Source organism: Coregonus lavaretus (genome assembly GCF_964263955.1).
Source record: "Coregonus lavaretus genome assembly, chromosome: 6".
In the NCBI taxonomy this organism is placed as follows: Eukaryota; Metazoa; Chordata; class Actinopteri; order Salmoniformes; family Salmonidae; genus Coregonus; species Coregonus lavaretus.
In genome coordinates, this window is record NC_139993.1 from 52,825,578 (window position 1) to 52,839,527 (window position 13,950).

The 13,950-nt window shown below is 44.8% G+C and overlaps 1 protein-coding gene and 1 pseudogene across 2 annotated transcripts in view; both read left to right on the top strand.

The window, feature by feature from the left end:
• LOC311131070 (E3 ubiquitin-protein ligase RNF138-like) overlaps positions 1-4,074 on the top strand; it is a gene marked incomplete at its 5' end in the record, with an annotated part of 13,446 nt that extends 9,372 nt beyond the window's left edge. The window contains 3 exons of the mRNA XM_084163886.1: positions 2,698-2,809; positions 3,057-3,164; positions 3,812-4,074. Of these exons, the coding sequence (XP_084020012.1) occupies positions 2,698-2,809; positions 3,057-3,164; positions 3,812-3,892 (301 nt within the window). The 3' untranslated portion in view covers positions 3,893-4,074. The remainder of the gene's footprint in view (positions 1-2,697; positions 2,810-3,056; positions 3,165-3,811) is intronic.
• A 1,924-nt stretch (positions 4,075-5,998) lies between these two features.
• On the top strand, positions 5,999-13,785 carry LOC311130502 (meprin A subunit beta-like; annotated as a pseudogene). The gene is made up of 15 exons (XR_014615350.1): positions 5,999-6,309; positions 6,677-6,734; positions 7,012-7,042; positions 7,154-7,210; positions 7,301-7,344; positions 7,491-7,569; positions 9,317-9,434; positions 9,605-9,783; positions 9,983-10,201; positions 10,487-10,639; positions 11,058-11,279; positions 11,665-11,921; positions 12,408-12,608; positions 12,823-12,999; positions 13,234-13,785. The product of XR_014615350.1 is annotated as a meprin A subunit beta-like (transcript).
• The last annotated feature ends 165 nt before the right edge of the window (positions 13,786-13,950 follow it).

The window sequence follows — 13,950 nt, forward strand, 5'->3', positions numbered from 1 at the left end:
TCTCTCACTGTCTGTCTGTCTGTCTGTCTGTCTGTCTGTCTCACTCACTCACTCACTCACTCTCTGTCTGTCTGTCTCTATCTCACTCACTCTCTGTCTGTCTGTCTCTATCTCACTCTCTCTGTGTCTGTCTGTCTGTATCTCACTCTTTGTCTGTCTGTCTGTCTGTCTGTCTGTATCTCACTCTGGCTGTCTGTCTGTATCTCACTCTGTCTCTGTCTGTCTGTCTGTCTGTATCTCTCTGTCTGTCTGTCTGTATCTCACTCTCTGTATGTGTCTCTGTCTGTATCTCACTCTCTGTCTGTCTGTCTGTCTGTCTGTATCTCACTCTCTCTCTGTCTGTCTGTCTGTCTCTATCTCACTCTCTGTCTGTCTGTCTCTGTCTGTCTGTCTCTATCTCACTGTATGTATGTCTGTATCTCACTCTGTCTGTCTCTATCTCACTGTCTGTCTGTCTGTATCTGTCTGTCTGTATCTGTCTGTCTGTCTGTCTGTCTGTCTGTCTGTCTGTCTGTCTGTCTGTCTGTCTGTCTGTATCTCACTCTCTGTCTGTCTGTCTGTCTGTCTGTCTCTGTCTGTCTGTCTCTATCTCACTCTCTCTGTCTCTATCTCACTCTCTGTCCGTCTCTATCTCACTCTCTGTCTGTCTCTATCTCACTCTCTGTCTGTCTGTCTGTCTGTCTGTCTGTCTGTCTGTCTGTCTGTATCTCACTCTCTGTCTGTCTGTCTGTGTGTCTGTCTGTATCTCACTGTCTGTCTGTCTGTATCTCTCTCTCTCTCTGTCTGTCTGTATCTCTCTCTCTGTATGTGTCTGTATGTATCTCACTCTCTGTCTGTCTGTCTGTATCTCTCTGTCTGTCTGTCTGTCTGTCTGTCTGTATCTCACTCTCTGTCTGTCTGTCTGTATCTCACTCTCTCTCTGTCTGTTTGTCTGTCTCTATCTCACTGTCTGTCTGTCTGTCTCTGTCTGTCTGTCTGTCTCTATCTCATTCTCTCTGTCTGTCTCTGTCTGTCTGTCTGTATCTCACTCTCTGTCTGTCTGTATCTTACTATGTCTGTCTGTCTGTATCTCACTCTGTCTGTCTGTCTGTCTCTGTCTGTCTGTCTGTCTGTCTCTATCTCATTCTCTCTGTCTGTCTCTGTCTGTCTGTCTGTATCTCACTCTCTGTCTGTCTGTATCTTACTATGTCTGTCTGTCTGTATCTCACTCTGTCTGTCTGTCTGTCTGTCTCTATCTCACTCTCTCTGTCTGTCTCACTCTCTGTCTGTATCTCACTCTCTCTCTGTCTGTCTGTCTGTATCTCACTATATGTCTGTCTGTCTGTCTGTCTGTCTGTCTGTCTGTCTGTCTGTCTGTCTGTCTGTCTATCTTTATCTTACTCTCTGTATGTGTCTGTCTGTCTGTCTGTATCTCACTCTCTCTCTGTCTGTCTGTCTGTCTGTCTGGCTCTATCTCACTCTGTCTGTCTGTCTCTGTCTGTCTGTCTCTATCGCACTCTCTGTCTGTCTTTCTGTATCTCACTCTCTCTCTCTGTCTGTCTGTCTGTCGGTGTCTGTCTGTCTGTCTGTCTGTCTGTCTGTCTGTCTGTCTGTCTGTCTGTCTGTCTGTCGGTGTCTGTCTGTCTCTCTATCTCACTCTATCTCTGCCTGTCTGTATCTCACTCTCTCTCTGTCTGTCTGTCTGTCTCTCTATCTCACTCTCTGTCTGTCTGTCTCTATCTCACTCTCTCTCTCTGTCTGTCTCTATCTCACTCTCTCTGTCTGTCTGTCTGTCTGTATCTCAATCTTTGTCTGTCTGTCTGTCTGTCTGTATCTCTCTGTCTGTCTGTCTGTCTGTCTGTCTGTATCTCACTCTCTGTATGTGTCTGTCTATCTGTATCTCACTCTCTGTATCTGTCTGTCTGTCTGTATCTCACTCTCTGTCTGTCTGTCTGTCTGTATCTCACTCTCTCTCTGTCTGTCTGTCTGTCTCTATCTCACTCTCTGTCTGTCTGTCTCTGTCTGTCTGTCTCTATCTCACTGTCTGTCTGTCTCTGTCTGTCTGTCTCTATCTCACTCTCTCTGTCTGTCTGTATCTCACTCTGTCTGTCTCTATCTCACTCTCTGTCTGTCTGTCTGTCTGTCTGTCTGTCTGTCTGTCTGTATCTCTCTCTCTCTGTCTCTCTGTCTGTCTGTATCTCTCTGTATCTCTCTGTCTGTATCTCACTCTCTGTCTGTCTGTCTGTCTGTCTGTCTGTCTGTCTGTCTGTCTGTCTGTCTGTCTGTCTGTCTGTCTGTCTGTCTGTCTGTATGTGTTTGTCTGTATCTCACTCTCTGTCTGTCTGTCTGTCTGTCTGTATCTCACTCTCTGTCTGTCTGTCTGTATCTCACTGTCTGTCTGTCTGTCTGTCTGTCTGTCTGTCTGTCTGTATCTCACTCTCTCTCTGTCTCTCTGTTTGTATCTCACTCTCTCTCTCTCTGTCTGTCTGTCTGTCTCTCACTCTCTCTCTCTGCCTGTCTGTCTCTATCTCACTCTCTCTCTGTCTCTGTCTTTCTGTCTGTCTGTCTGTCTGTCTGTCTGTCTGTCTGTCTGTCTGTCTGTCTGTCTGTCTGTCTGTCTGTCTGTCTGTCTGTCTGTCTGTCTGTCTGTCTGTCTGTCTCTCTCTGTGTGTGTCTCTCTGTCTGTCTGTCTGTTCTCCCTCTCTCTCTCTCTCTCAGTTCTGTGATGAGGATGACGTTTGTCTGTCCGTACTGCCAGGAGAGTGGTCTGGATGAGCGGGATCTGTGGGTTCACTGCAATGGCAAGCATCACTATGACAACAGGCCCGTGGTCAGTGATATATCTGTTATAAATCGCTATAAAGCTGTCAGTTGTGTCATCAGTTACTCTCAATCACTGGGTCTCAAACATGAGTTTATTCAATTAAATGTTTATTTAACCAAGATAGTCCACTTAGTAACACGTGTCACTGCCTCCAGGGATTCCTCGTCCATAGTCTCTACTCCTAGGGAGTTGTTGGCCACTTGGGCTGAAACTTTGTTGCTCTGAGTGATTGTTGCTCTCTGGCATCCTCTAGGTGTGTCCAGTGTGTGCCTCTCTGCCTCACGGTAATCCAAACCAAATCAGCAGGGACTTCATCATACATTTGAACCTGAGACACTGCTACTATACCAAGGACTACACGGTAGGCTACACACATACACACACACACACAGACACACACACACACACACACACACTGTTAGGCCTACTGCTGCTAGGTAGCTCTCTCTGCTCTCCCCCTCCCCTCTGTCTGTCCTTGATTGCAGGAGTGAAGTCTGGTGTGCGGGAGTCAGGGTTCCAGCTGCAGCTCATTCACCATAATCACCTCAGCCTTTAAGACCCGGTCAAACTTACCACTCATCGTCAGATCATAGTCAAGACGACCATGTTAGTCTCGCTGCCGACTCAACCTGGTTATTTTTGCTCTTTGTGTTTTTGGCCTGTTTTATTTACTTTTTCTCCTGTGCCACAGATATTTGGAACCTGACTCCTGCCTCCGCTTCACTCCTGCCACCACCATCCTGCTCTCCACTACCGGACCTCTCTTTTGGACTCACCACGGACACTAGGACATTACGGTACCACACCTGCCCTGATCTGGATCTGTTACCCTCCCTGTAACCTGGACTTGCTCTTCCCCTATATTTGGAAACATGGACTTTGAACATTGTAAATAAACCTGTTAACTTCTCTGGCTTGGTGTACTTGTCTGCATTTGGGTTCTTATCCAGTTAAATCATAACACACACACACACACATACACTAATAAGATGTTTCTTTGGTCCACAGAACATCAATCAAACCGACACGTTGAACTTGCAAGATGCCATTATTGAGTCTCTCCGGGATGCCAACCTGAATCCCAGATGAATATCAGATACAACATCAATAATCTAGCAATATAGCAATAACACACTCATCATGATTTGTATATTTTGATGCTAAAGCTGCTCACAGAAGCCTTTGTAAAAATGGCAATGTTGTCGAACATGTTGATTGTTGCAGCTGTTCTTTTCTTCCTTTTGAATGTATAAAATCATGCCCTGTTTACTGCATCTATCGAATGTATCAACTATAATGGATCTTTTCGATATCAGCTTTGATATACTTTTTCATATATTTAATATCCTTGTATATTCTTGACATAGAATGACTATAATAAAGAATATTGAAATCAAACCTATCGTGTGTCCTGGAGGATTATATTAAGCACTCATCCTTGAAGTCTACAAAACAACATTATGCACGTGTGTGTGTGTGTGTGTGTGCGTGCATGCGTGCTTACCTACAGTACCAGTCAAAAGTTTGGACACACCTACTCATTCCAGGGTTTTTCTTTATTTTTACTGTTTTCTACATTGTAGAATAATAGTGAAAACATCAAAACTATGAAATAACACATATGGAATCATGTAGTAACCAAAAAAGTGTTAAATAAATCAAAATATATTTTAGATTCTTCAAAGTAGCCACCTTTTGCCTTGATGACAGCTTTGCACACTCTTGGCGTTCTCTCAACCAGCTTCATGAGGAATGCTTTTCCAACAGTCTTGAATGAGTTCCCACATATACTGAGCACTTGTTGGCTGCTTTTCCTTCACAAACCATCACAATTGTGTTGAGGTTGGGTGATTGTGGAGGCCAGGTCATCTGATGCAGCACTCCATCACTCTCCTTCTTGGACAAATAGCCCTTAGACAGCCTGGAGGTGTGTTTTGGGTCATTGTCCTATTGAAAAAATGTATTATAGTCCCACTAAACGCAAACCAGATGGGATGGTGTATCGCTGCAGAATGCTGTGGTAGCCATGCTGGTTAAGTGTGCCTTGAATTTTAAATAAATCACAGTGTCACCAGCAAACCACCCCCACACCATCACACCTCCCCCTCCATGCTTCACTGTTGGAACCACACATGCGGACATCATCCGTTCACCTACTCTGCATCTCACAAAGACACGGTGGTTGGAACCAGAAGTCTCAAATTTGGACTCATCAGAGCACAGGACAGATTTCCAACGGTCTAATGTCCATTGCTTGTGTTTCTTGGCCCAAGCAAGTCTCTTCTTATTGGTGTCCTTTAGTAGTGGTTTCTTTGCAGCAATTCGACCATGAAGGCCAGATTCACGCAGTCTCCTCTGAAGAGCTGATGTTGAGATGTGTCTGTTACTTGAACTCTGTGAAGCATTTATTTGGGCTGCAATCTGAGGTGCAGTTAACTCTAATTAACTTATCCTCTGCAGCAGAGGTAACTCTGGGTCTTTCTTTCCTGTGGTGGTCCTCATGAGAGCCAGTTTCATCATAGCGCTTGATGGTTTTTGCGACTGCACTTGAAGAAACGTTCAAAGTTCTTGACATTTTCCGGATTGACTGACCTTCATGTCTTAAAGTAATTATGGACTTTCGTTTTTCTATGCTTATTTGAGATGTTCTTGCCATAATATGGACTTGGTCTTTTACCAAATAGGGCTATCTTCTGTATACCACCCCTACCTTGTCACAACACAACTGATTGGCTCAAACACATTAAAAAGGAAAGAAATTCCACAACTTAACATTTAAGAAGGCACACCTGTTAATTGAAATGCATTCCAGGTGACTACCTCATGAAGCTGGTTGAGAGAATGCCAAGTGTGTGCAAAGCTGTCATCAATGCAAAGGGTGGCTACGTTGAAGAATCTCAAATATAAAATATATTTTGATTTGTTTAACACTTTTTGGGTTACTACATGATTCCATAAGTGTTCTTTCATAGTTTTGATGTCTTCACTATTATTCTACAATGTAGAAAATAGTAAAAATAAAGAAAAACCCTGGAATGAGTAGGTGTGTCCAAACTTTTGACTGTACTGTACTTTTTCATATATTTAATATCCTTGTATATTCTTGACATAGAATGACTATAATAAAGAATATTGAAATCAAACCTATCGTGTGTCCCCCGTGGCGCAATGAAAGTGAGGGCCGGCGCGCGCCGGCTGAGGTGGGATCCCCACCGGCCCGTCTCGCCCGCTCTGTTGGGGAGGTGGAGCGTGAGCGCGTGCGATAGGACCCGAAAGATGGTGAACTATGCCTGGGCAGGGCGAAGCCAGAGGAAACTCTGGTGCAAATCGGTCGTCCGACCTGGGTATAGGGGTGAAAGACTAGTCGAACCATCTAGTAGCTGGTTCCCTCCGAAGTTTCCCTCAGGATAGCTGGCGCTAGAAGTCTCGCAGTTTTATCTGGTAAAGCGAATGATTAGAGGTCTTGGGGCCGAAACGATCTCAACCTATTCTCAAACTTTAAATGGGTAAGAATATTAAGCACTCATCCTTGAAGTCTACAAAACAACATTATGCACGTGTGTGTGTGTGTGTGTGTGTGTGTGTGTGTGTGTGTGTGTGTGTGTGTGTGTGTGTGTGTGTGTGTGTGTGTGTGTGCGTGCGTGTGTGTGTGTGTGTGTGCGTGCGTGTGTGCGTGCTTACCTTTGTGCGTGTACATTAATGTTCCTGTAACACTTACATAAGCTAATGGGGACTATTAAACAATCAATAATAATACATTTGACAGCTATTTAAGATATTTTATCTCAAACCATAAATGTTATGCAATCTGCACAATCCTGCAAGCCTTGCAGTTTGTTCATTTTCTCTTCTTGTGCTTGTGATTACCGGCAGTCCTAGAGCCATGCCTTCTAAAGGGATTGTTCTGGTCTTCAGTATGCTCTGGTGCTTGGTAAGTTTCCCATTCCATCACTAATGTAATTTCATGTAACACATTACATTACCTAAATTACATTACATTGCTCTGACCAATTGTATTTTTGTAGTGCCTGATACATAGTTACTGTATTTGTCATAATTGTGTAACATTTTTTTATTTAATTTTTTTCTCTGTTTTGTGTAGTCACATTTCTAATCTTGTTACATTTTAGTGCAGACCTGTTGCATTACACTGTTTTATTTTCCTTAATTATTTATCTGTTTTCTTGTTTGTTTATTGCCTGCTGTAGTCAGCAGCATCCCGGCTCACAGGTGAAACAGGTGAGTGAAACCTCTTATTGTTGTTGTTCATAACTATGACTCAGAGTGGTGGTAGAAATAATGTCAAGCAATTGTGTGCTGCGGTTGATTTGGACATTCTCTCGCCTGCAGAGACTGATGTGGATGAGGGACACGGACACGACTGGGACATCTTTGACATCAATAAAGGTATGTAAGAAAATAACTTTATAACATGATTGTGTGTATAGACAGTATCTCTGTGTGCTGATCGTCTAATGCTCGTGTGTTAATTTGCAGAGGCAGGATTGGACCTGGTGGATGGTGATATCGTGATAGATGAGGTGAGTTTGACAGCTCATCTTTTCTTTTACTTGAATAATAATATGGATTTCTCATAGCCTGCCAATAATATCTGGTCATCAGTGATCACCATAAGGGTGTTGTGTCTGATTGGTCTGATTGAGAGTGTGTGGTTCTCGCTGTTTAGACTGACAGCAGAAACACCATCCTAGGGGAGCAGTATCGCTGGCCTCAGACAGTACCCTACTACCTGGAGGACAGCCTGGGTGAGAAATAGTACACTTCAATACTTCAAACATTGCTTTTGTAAAATACATTTAAATCAGTGTGACAAAATTCTGTACAAAAATACATTTAAATCAGTGAGACAAAATTCAATAAAATGGTGAAATATACACTGCTCAAAAAAATAAAGGGAACACTAAAATAACACATCCTAGATCGGAATGAATGAAATAATCTTATTAAATACTTTTTTCTTTACATAGTTGAATGTGCTGACAACAAAATCACACAAAAATGATCAATGGAAATCAAATGTATCAACCCATGGAGGTCTGGATTTGGAGTCACCCTCAAAATTAAAGTGGAAAACCACACTACAGGCTGATCCAACATTGATGTAATGTCCTTAAAACAAGTCAAAATGAGGCTCAGTAGTGTGTGTGACCTCCACGTGCCTGTATGACCTCCCTACAACGCCTGGGCATGCTCCTGATGAGGTGGCGGATGGTCTCCTGAGGGATCTCCTCCCAGACCTGGACTAAAGCATCCGCCAACTCCTGGACAGTCTGTGGTGCAACGTGGCGTTGGTGGATGGAGCGAGACATGATGTCCCAGATGTGCTCAATTGGATTCAGGTCTGGGGAACGGGCGGACCAGTCCATAGCATCAATGCCTTCCTCTTGCAGGAACTGCTGACACACTCCAGCCACATGAGGTCTAGCATTGTCTTGCATTAGGAGGAACCCAGGGCCAACCGCACCAGCATATGGTCTCACAAGGGGTCTGAGGATCTCATCTCGGTACCTAATGGCAGTCAGGCTACCTCTGGCGAGCACATAGAGGGCTGTGCGGCCCCCCAAAGAAATGCCACCCCACACCATGACTGACCCACCGCCAAACCGGTCATGCTGGAGGATGTTGCAGGCAGCAGAACGTTCTCCACAGCGTCTACAGACTCTGTCACGTCTGTCACGTGCTCAGTGTGAACCTGCTTTCATCTGTGAAGAGCACAGGGCGCCAGTGGCGAATTTGCCAATCTTGGTGTTCTCTGGCAAATGCCAAACGTCCTGCATGGTGTTGGGCTGTAAGCACAACCCCCACCTGTGGACGTCGGGCCCTCATACCACCCTCATGGAGTCTGTTTCTGACCGTTTGAGCAGACACATGCACATTTGTGACCTGCTGGAGGTCATTTTGCAGGGCTCTGGCAGTGCTCCTCCTGCTCCTCCTTGCATAAAGGCGGAGGTAGCAGTCCTGCTGCTGGGTTGTTGCCCTCCTACGGCCTCCTCCACGTCTCCTGATGTACTGGCCTGTCTCGTGGTAGCCCCTCCATGCTCTGGACACTACGCTGACAGACACAGCAAACCTTCTTGCCACAGCTCGCATTGATGTGCCATCCTGGATGAGCTGCACTACCTGAGCCACTTGTGTGGGTTGTAGACTCCGTCTCATGCTACCACTAGAGTGAAAGCACCGCCAGCATTCAAAAGTGACCAAAACATCAGCCAGGAAGCATAGGAACTGAGAAGTGGTCTGTGGTCACCACCTGCAAAACCAGTCCTTTATTGGGGGTGTCTTGCTAATTGCCTATAATTTCCACCTGTTGTCTATTCCATTTGCACAACAGCATGTGACATTTATTGTCAATCAGTGTTGCTTCCTAAGTGGACAGTTTGATTTCACAGAAGTGTGATTGACTTGGAGTTACATTGTGTTGTTTAAGTGTTCCCTTTATTTTTTTGAGCAGTGTATATTTCTCTCTCTCTCTGTGTGTGTGCACGTATGTAGACATAAATGCTAAGGGGGTGATTCTGAAGGCCTTTGAGCAGTACAGACTGAAGACCTGCATCAACTTCGTCCCATGGAAGGGAGAGGAGAACTATATAGCTGTGTTCAAAGGCACCGGGTGAACACACGCACACACACACACACACACACACACACACACAAACGCCCCAATGTCAGAAGCCAACACATTTTCAAACAATTATAAATTATATCTGTTCATTCTTCCACACTTCACCACTCCATTTTCCATATCTCACTTTCTTTCTCTCTCCCTCTCGCTCTCTTTAGGTGCTACTCCTCAGTAGGTAACAGGCAGGTGGGGAAGCAGAGGTTGTCTATTGGTCGTAACTGTGACCGTCTGGCAACGGTTGAGCATGAGTTTCTGCATGCTCTGGGTTTCTGGCACGAGCAGTCCAGAGCCGACCGCGATGACTATGTCAACATCATGTGGGACCGCATCGAAGAAGGTAGCAATCAATCAATAAATCTGTATTAATAAGATAAGATCACCACCATATTCTAGTTTATAGTATGTTAGAGATTATTTACATATAGTCTCATTGTCTGTAGTTGTCTACTGAATCAATCTGCTGGTGTGTCACCAACTAAATGTACTTTATACATGTACATTTCATTGACTAAACATTGTATTATTTCCCTTTTTAGGAAAATACCATAACTTCCTGATCCATGGCGAGTCAGTGTCGAGTGCTCTGAACGTGCCCTATGACTACGGCTCTGTGATGCACTATAGTAAAACAGCCTTCAACATTGGGTCAGAGCCCTCCATCATTACTAAGATACCGAGCTTCATGGATGTGATTGGTCAACGCATGGAGTTCAGCAACACTGACCTGCTGAAACTCAACAGGCTCTACAACTGCAGTGAGTCCTCACCTGTCAATCAATATCAATCAAAATTCAGATGATCAATCAATCAATCAGCCAATAATTTACTGTAACTCAGGAGTTCATCAGACTGACCTTTAGTTAATGCTTTTACTTGATAAATATCTAATAAATATCTAGCTAATGAAGGTGATTAGATAAGGATTGTCCAGCCAGGTAGTATATTATCTACAGAAGTGTTTTTATTGGTTTCTTGATTCATACTTTCATAGATTAATGCTGACCTTCCCTCTCTGTCACCCCATATCCCTCTCTCCACAGCAACTTCCTCAACATTCCTGGACTCGTGCAGCTTTGAGAAGGAGAATATCTGTGGGATGATCCAGGGTCCTGGTGGGAAGGCTCAGTGGGAACACAGACACAGTGTGGCTGGGGGACCCAACACCGACTACACCAACATGGGCCAGTGTGAGGGTAAGATATACACACGCATACACACACAGAAGCATACGCACACACACACACTTTACTGTGATGCAAGGTCCATAGTCCATAGTCCTAGTGTAACATGATAATTGTGCCATAGTGGCACATCTACTTATCTTCTAAAGTGATAAAGAGAAAGGCCAGGAAGGTCAATGCCCTCCAACATGTTTGTTTGTCTCTAAAGATTCAGTGGAGGGACTTTGGTTGATTAGTTCTCAGAGGATCACAACATTGAAGTACCCTGTAGCACCATAATGATAAAATATTTTTGAAGGCGATATCAGTAATATTCTAATTGATTTCATAAAATATGAAAAATTGTTTCCCATTACAGAATATACATATTTCTTGATCTTTCCGACCATAATCAGTTTGTCTCACTTAAATGTTTTGTTTCTGTTTCCAGGAAAAGGCTATTTCATGCACTTCAGCACGGTTAAGGGTAACCATGGTGACCAGGCCCACCTGGAGAGTCGTCTCTTCTACCCAATGCGAGGTTCCCAATGCTTGCAGTTCTACCTCCACAACAGCGGGGGTGCCGATGATCAACTGAACGTGTGGGTACGGGAGCATGACGACGCCAACCCCAAAGGAAAACTGAGGCTCATCCAGAAAATCGATATCACAGGTTTGATATCACATCTCAGCTCATACAAAACAATGTTGTACAACAGTAGAAGGGTTAGGTTAAATGCGGAAGATACATTTACGTTGAATGCATTCAGTTGTAGAACTGACTAGGTATCCCCCTTTCCCTTGTTGGGTGTACAATAGTATTGAGAAAGGGTATTCAAATCTTACCCTACGAGGTCCGGACTACTGCTGGTTTTCTGTTCTTCCTGATAATTAATTGCAACCACCTGGTGTACTAGGTCTTAATCAGTCCCTGATTACAAAGGGGAAGAATTTTAAAAAGCAGAGGAGCTGGCTTCGAGGTCCAGATTTGAATTGAAGGGGTATAGAGAGTAAGTATATACGGTTTGTGTGGATGTCTGTTTCCTTCTGTCCTACAGGTGGCGTCAGAGACTCTTGGGAGCTGTACCATGTAACCCTGGATGTGAAGATGAAGTTCCGGGTTGTGTTTGAAGGCTTGAAGGGCACAGGGGCATCCACCGGAGGGCTCTCATTGGATGACATCAACCTATCAGAGACGACCTGCCCGCAGCACATCTGGCGCATCCGTGACTTCACCAGTCTCCTAGCAACCACACCGACAGGTGTGAAAATCTACAGCCCACGCTTCCTGTCCCCCAGTGGGTACTCCTTCCTGGTGAGTGTCAAGGTCACTATAGTAACAAGGTTGAGATGAAAATATTCTAATATCTCATAACTCTTTGCATAAATGTGGTAGAATTTAACAAAGGGACCAGCAATCCTTGCAATGACGCTGGTGCCATGAATTTGTTTATTTTGGGAAGCTGTCCTCCGGGGCGGCAGGTAGCCTAGCGGTTAAGAGCGTTGGTTCCAGTAACCTAAAAGTCGCTGGTTTGAATCCCCAAGCCGGCAAATTGGAAAAATCTACCGTTCTACCGTTGAGCAAGGCAGTTAACCCCCAACAACAACTGCTCCCCGGGCGCTGATGACGTGAACATCGATTAAGGCAGCTCCCCGCACTTCTCTGATTGAGTGGTTGGGTTAAATGCGGAAGACACATTTCAGTTGAATGCATTCAGTTGTACAACTGACTAGGTATCCCCCTTTCCCTTTCTGCATTTGAATACGTCTGTCCTGGCCTGGTAATAATGGAACTACCTAGGTGAGCGTGTACATCAACGGCCGCAGCAGCCCAGGTAGCATGGCCATCTACTTCCACCTAACCTCCGGCCCTAAAGACGACTCCCTCACCTGGCCCTGTCCATGGCAACCATGGCCCTGATGGACCAGAACCCGGACATCAGACAGAGAATGTCCAACCACCGCATGATCGCCACCGACCCCAACAAGCTGTCCTCAGATGGTGAGAATGATTACACAAAAAATGCTTACAGAACGCCCCGAATAATAGCATGCCATTGGCTCTCTGTCCTTCATAGAAGCTGCAAGGTTCTCCAATCTGAGACGAGCGTGATAATAGAGACTAGAAACAGTTAGGGAGACAGAGGTGTGGGAGAACCTGAAATCAGAGAGAAGACAAATGGTTTCCCTTGGAGATTTTCCCTTCTCTCCCCCAGGCAATGAGTTCTACTGGGACAACCCCCGTAAGGTGGGCAGTCTGGTGAACGGTTCTGACGGCAGCCAATTCTACCGCGGGCCCGGTACCGGAACCAGCAGCTATCTCACCCACGGCAGGATGAAGAGCAGGAACTTCATCAAAGGAGACGACGCCATCTTCTTCCTCGGTCTGGAGGGTAAGGCATTACGTTCTCATCACTGGAGAAGGATCTTAACCATACTGTAGACATTCCCAATCGTTCCGTAGCCCTAGTCCCAGATCTGTTTATGCATTCTTACTAAGTCCTGTGATCACAATGACTATAGCAGTTGGCAAGACAGAGAAACAGATCTGGGATTAGACTACCTTGACCTCTCACTCGGTTCTAAACCAAGTCCTCTTAACCCCCCCCCCCCCAACCGCTCTTCAGACGTGTCTGCACTGCTGGAGACCCAGCCCCTCCCTCGTTCTGCTGTTCATCAGTCCGAGAAGAGTGCCGTAGCAACACCCAGCCAGGAGACCACCAACACCTCCACAGTGGTGATGGCCGTGTCCATGAGCTTGGCGGCAGTCATGTTCGTGGTTGCCATGGCGAGCGTGGTATATGCCAGGAGATCGGAGAGTGACGTGATCGTTGTGGAGAACATTGACATCTAGTACTGCGAGTGACAACCAACCTAAAATGCCTTCTTTACATTTTCCATTGGCAGATTGTTGAAAGTGCTAGTGAAGAAACTTCACTGAACCTAGAATCAAGCCTGACAAACACTTGACTGTGACAATTGCCACCTCCTTTAACACAGAAAGTAATCATGTGAATCAATAGATGGAAATGTTAGCTATAATGATCAATAAAAGCTGACAAAACCACAAGTGTGAGACTTGTTCCTTTGTTAACATCTTCACAGGAAAACCTGACTAACAATGACCTTCCATCTCTTCAAAAGAAACCCTGACCAACAATGGAAAATATTTTGTATGTTAATGTGAAATTGATCAATTTATACATTCTCTAATAAAAAAAAAAGGATTATGTCTTGCCTCCAGTTTGCAGTTAAAACTACTACCATTCACTGGTTCCTGGATAAACTCCACCCTTACAAGAGGGCCTTTCAATAACTCCACATTTACATTTGAACAAACTCCA